This window comes from Peromyscus eremicus, chromosome X (assembly GCF_949786415.1).
Source record: "Peromyscus eremicus chromosome X, PerEre_H2_v1, whole genome shotgun sequence".
Taxonomy (NCBI): domain Eukaryota; kingdom Metazoa; phylum Chordata; class Mammalia; order Rodentia; family Cricetidae; genus Peromyscus; species Peromyscus eremicus.
The window spans coordinates 49,860,468-49,865,070 of NC_081439.1; the positions used below are offsets into that span (position 1 = coordinate 49,860,468).

The 4,603-nt window shown below is 55.9% G+C and overlaps 1 protein-coding gene across 1 annotated transcript; it reads right to left on the reverse strand.

The window, feature by feature from the left end:
- Positions 1–309: 309 nt before the first annotated feature.
- Positions 310–4,260, reverse strand: LOC131899800 (zinc finger X-linked protein ZXDB). Its single transcript, XM_059251266.1, has one exon. It carries the CDS (start codon positions 3,985–3,987, stop codon positions 1,345–1,347), a length of 2,643 nt encoding a protein of 880 aa, XP_059107249.1. The 5' UTR covers positions 3,988–4,260; the 3' UTR covers positions 310–1,344.
- Positions 4,261–4,603: the final 343 nt, after the last annotated feature.

Genomic DNA, 4,603 nt, shown 5'->3' on the forward strand with positions numbered 1-4,603 from the left:
GATCAGGGAATTCAGAAGAGCAGAATGGGAGAGGTAGAAATATTTCCTCCTTGATTTGAACTACAAATATATTTACTAAGTGAACTCCATTTGTCATAGGTCAGGAAAGCTTTAATATCGGTTGAAGTTCACACTTTCTCATCAAGATTATGATGATCAAATATATTAGATAAGAAATTTCTATATAAATCATAAAATGCTATATTTGTGTTAAAATTGACAGTGTTTCAAAATGCACAGCAAGCCTCTTATTCCAGAGAGGGCTAGGAATGAGGGCCCCAGGACAGAGAAATGAACATTTCCTTCTGGTCCATTCCCCAATTTTATTGAATTAGTAGAATTAGGCCAAGAACTGGCTTTGATTCAGAGCAGACACTAGTAAACTGGACAAACAGAACTGTGTAAATAAGAACTCTGTAGAGAAAGTCCTCCACAATCTGTGGAAGGAACAAAATCCCATGTATACTTAATGCTCGTAAACTTTTACTGGCTGCAAAACTATGACATAAACATTTGCTAACTTCTGTTGTCTAAGACTTTAAGAGGGGAAACACGGAGGCAAGAAAACTAAAGATTCACAAAAGCCAAAACATGTATTTTCCCTTCAGTAACAATCACAAGCATAAAAAAATTCAAAATGCATGAGAATAATGTGCATTTCTATGACCACTGTAAAGCTAGGAAAGTAAGGCTCAGCAAGACTAAATGACTAATATAAGGCCACTTGTTCAATGGTAATGAGGCAATATTTTAGAATATGCTTGTAAATATATCAAAACCCTGACATTTTCCAAAACAAAAATTAAAACCTCCTATAGAAATACAACACAAGAAGACTGACAAAAGACCAAACACCCAAATAATATTCCACATTTTTGCACTCTACTAATATTACGGATATTATAGAAATGAGGTAAGATTCATATTAAAAGTTAAAAACACCAGTTCATCTATCACCGATCATTTAATGTTCAAAGGGATCAAATCCCTTTTCATTACATTAGAATCAAATGTAACCACTATAAAATACTCTAAAAAAATTATGCCAAAGGAGTACAAATAATGGAAATACAGTTGAAAAGGAAATAGAAACAATCTAGACAAAACGCCTACTTTTATAAATATTGAATTAAGGCTCAGCTAGGTTAAGAGACTTGCTCACGGTCACAGAACTCATCAGTTCCAGACTCGGGATGAGAATTTAAATCTCTAAATTTGAAGTCCACAGACGCGTCCCTTCGCAAGGCAGCAAGAAACGACTGCACGTAAGCACTCCATCCCGAACATCCTCAGATTGGAGCGTCACAAAAGTGAGCCACACGGCAGGGCACAGGCAGAATGGGTTCATACCAAGAAGGGGGAGCCAGTCACCGTGATCAGATCTGTTTCTTTCTGAGAACCATGGCTTCCTGTTGGATTGGAGAATCCAAACTGGGTTTCTTCCTCGTGCCCAAAGAAGTCAGACTCGGGATGCACGTTCCAATCGGCTTTGGCAGGGGTCAGTAGTTCGGAGACACTGTTTTCACAGAGGGTGCTGGAGGGGGTCAGAGCTTCCGTGTCCACGGTTAACTTATTGCTGGGCGTCAAAACCTGGGGCTCCAGGCTTGAGTTTTTCAGAGCCAAGGAGCCAAAGAGCCCCACGTTTCCGCCGGAGACATCGTCCATGTCTAAGGGGCTCTGCTGATAACCAGTCACCGAGGTTCCGAAGAAGAGAGAGGTATCCAGACTCTGGGGAAGGTCACTGGGGGCCCTCAGGGCCCGGGGGTCCACCGCTTGCCCTAAGGAATGGTTATTATTATCGGCAGGGAGACCTCCCGCGAGAGTCGAGTTCACAGAGGCCACGTCAATAGTCAAGATCCCAGAATTGACCAAGGCCGTGTCCAGCACCGCAGCAGAACTGTGGCCAGGCACATCGGAGAAGAGAGACACCAGCTCTGCACCACTGAGATCGTTCTGCCCCTGGCTGGTGAGCTCGCTGCTGGGCGTCAGGGAGTTGGCGGCTTCTAGCTGGGCCAAGAGGTCCTGGCTGAGGTTGTGCCTCTTGGCCATGTGGGTCTTCATGCTGTGCTTGGACGTGAAGAGTTTGTTACAGGTGGAGACCGGGCAACGGTTTTTCCAAGCGCCCACGTCCTGCAGGTGCTTCTTGGAGTGGATGTAGAGACTGCTCCGGGCGGAGAACCTGGCACAGCAGCCTTCCACGGGGCACACGAAAGGCTTCGTGCCCAGGTGGGTGATGCTGTGGCCTTTCAGGTGTTCGGCCCTGGTGAAGGACTTGCCACAGCCCTCCACGGGACAGGTGAATCTGCGGTCGTCCTCGTGCTTCCTCTTGTGTCTTAAGAGCTTGGACATGCTGGTGAAGTTCCAGCCGCAGCCGTCAAAGTCACAAAGGAAAGGTCTCTCTCCCGTGTGGCTGCGCAGGTGAATCTTGAGCCTGCAAGCCTTGTCATACTGCTTGCTGCAGCCAGGGAAGGAGCAGGCAAAGAGTTCCTGTTCCCTGAAATGGGCGCGGTTATGAGAAAACAGGGCACTCACAGTAATGAACGTCTTCTTGCAGCCAGAGAACGCACACTGGTAAGGCCTCTCGGGCTCGAAGTGGCTGCGCTGGTGGGTGCTGAGCTTGGCCTGCGTGGGGAAGCTCTCCTCGCACACCTCGCACTTGAAGGAGTTCTCCTGCTCGTGCCCCTTCATGTGCGCTTTCAGGTTGTACACGGTGGTGAAGCTCTTGCCACAGCCCTCCACCGGGCAGCCGAATGGCCGCAGCTTGTCGTGCGACTGCAGGTGTCTCTTGAGCTTGTAAGACGTGGTGAAGGTCCAGCCGCAGCCGCTCAGGGGGCACTTGAAGGGCCGCTGGCCCTGGCTGCTGCTGTGTGTCAGCAGGTGCACCTTCAGCTGGTGCTTCTTGGCGAAGGTCTGTCCGCACTGCGCCTCGGGGCACAGGTACAGCACCACGCCCGGGCCCGGGACGAGAGGCCCGCGGGGGCTCTGGGCGGCGGCCGGGGCCTCGGCCTCCTCCTCCGGAGGCGCCGGGGCGGGCGCGGGTTCCGCCGGCTCCGCCAGCAGGAGGTCCGGTGGCAGCTCGGGGCAGTCGCCCAGCTGCGCCGCGGCGGCGGGCGGAAACCCGGCCTGCGGGGCGATCAGTCCCCCCGGCGGCGGCGGCGGCGGCAGCTGCGGGAAAGGCGCGACCCCCGGCTCCCAGGCCGGCAGCGGGGGCGTGGTCAGGGTGAGGACGCCGTTCTCGAAGCGCAGCAGCAAGTCCTGGTTGTGGATAGTGATGGTGCCCGCGAAGGCCGCCGCGGGGCCCGGGCCCGGGCCCGCCGCGGGCAGCGGCGACGCAGCCGGGACGGCCGACAGGCAGCGGGGGCCCGGCTCGGGCCGCCCCGCGGGGTTCGCGCGGCTCTCGGGCCGCCGCTCGGGCCCCGGGCCTGCCTCGGCCTCCTCCCTCCACACCGGCCGCCCTCCTCCTCCTCCTCCTCCTCCTCCTCCTCCTCCTCCTCCTCCTCCTCCTCCTCCTCCGGCCTGCTCCGAGCCCACTGTTTCTACATCGCCACCCACCGGGTCAAGCAGCAACAGGAAGAAGTCGTCGCCGCCGCCGCCGCCGCTGCTGCCGCCGCCGCTGCCACCGCTGCCGCCTCCTCCTCCTCCTCCTCCTCCTCCTCCGCCGCCGCCGCCGCCTCCGCCTCCTCCTCCTCCGCCGCCGCCGCCGCCGCCGCTGCCGCCGCCGCCGCGGCTCGGGTGATCCGGCCTGGGCGCCAACCGGTTCGTGCTGGGGCTCGGGCCCAGGCCCCGTGAGGCCCTCTGGGCCTCTGCGCTCCGCGGCCCCGGCCCGCCATCTTGGGCCCCCCGGAGCAGTAGGAGGCGGCGCGTGGGGGCCTGACAAGCCAGAGAGTCCGGGGCTCGGTGGACCCCGCCGCCACCCGCGGGGCAGCAGCCGCCGCCGCCGCCGCCCTGTGGTGTCCCGCGAGCGGGGAGCAGCCTCGGGATTTCCATCTCGGCGGCGGCGTCAGTGAGGCTCGGCTGGAACCAGAGCCGAGGCGGAGGCGCGACCCCGCCCCCTGCCGCGGGCCCGAACACGTTCCTGAAAGGAAAAAAAAAAAGTGCAATGCGCAGAAACTGGCCCTATCAGATATTAAAACGTATTTAACGCCACAGTGATTTAAATATTCTGGTACCGGGGCTCTGGAACGGGAGAGACAGCCCAGAGGCAGAGTCTGAGGCGGAGAAATAACTTGCACACTTTTGTTACAAAGTAATCAAGGGCTTCCGAACTGAAGGCAGGAGAATGACAGTTGGTCCAGAAGGCTGCTGAGGCCCCTAGACACCTGGCCAATGAAAACAACTTGAATTCCTACCTCACTGTGGGGAGCAAATAAACCTATCGCGGCCTCCCAGGGAGCTGAGCGTGTTCCCTGGCACTTCTCAAGTGTTGGAGGTTGTTTACTGCTGGGCGGAGGACAAAACTTGTGACAGGGGAAACTGTGTTGCCCGCACTAAATAAACTTCCTTAACGCTACCGTTTCTGGTGCAGATGCCCGCTCCAAACACACACACACAGTCACACCACACACACAGTCACACCACACACACAGTCACACCACACACACAC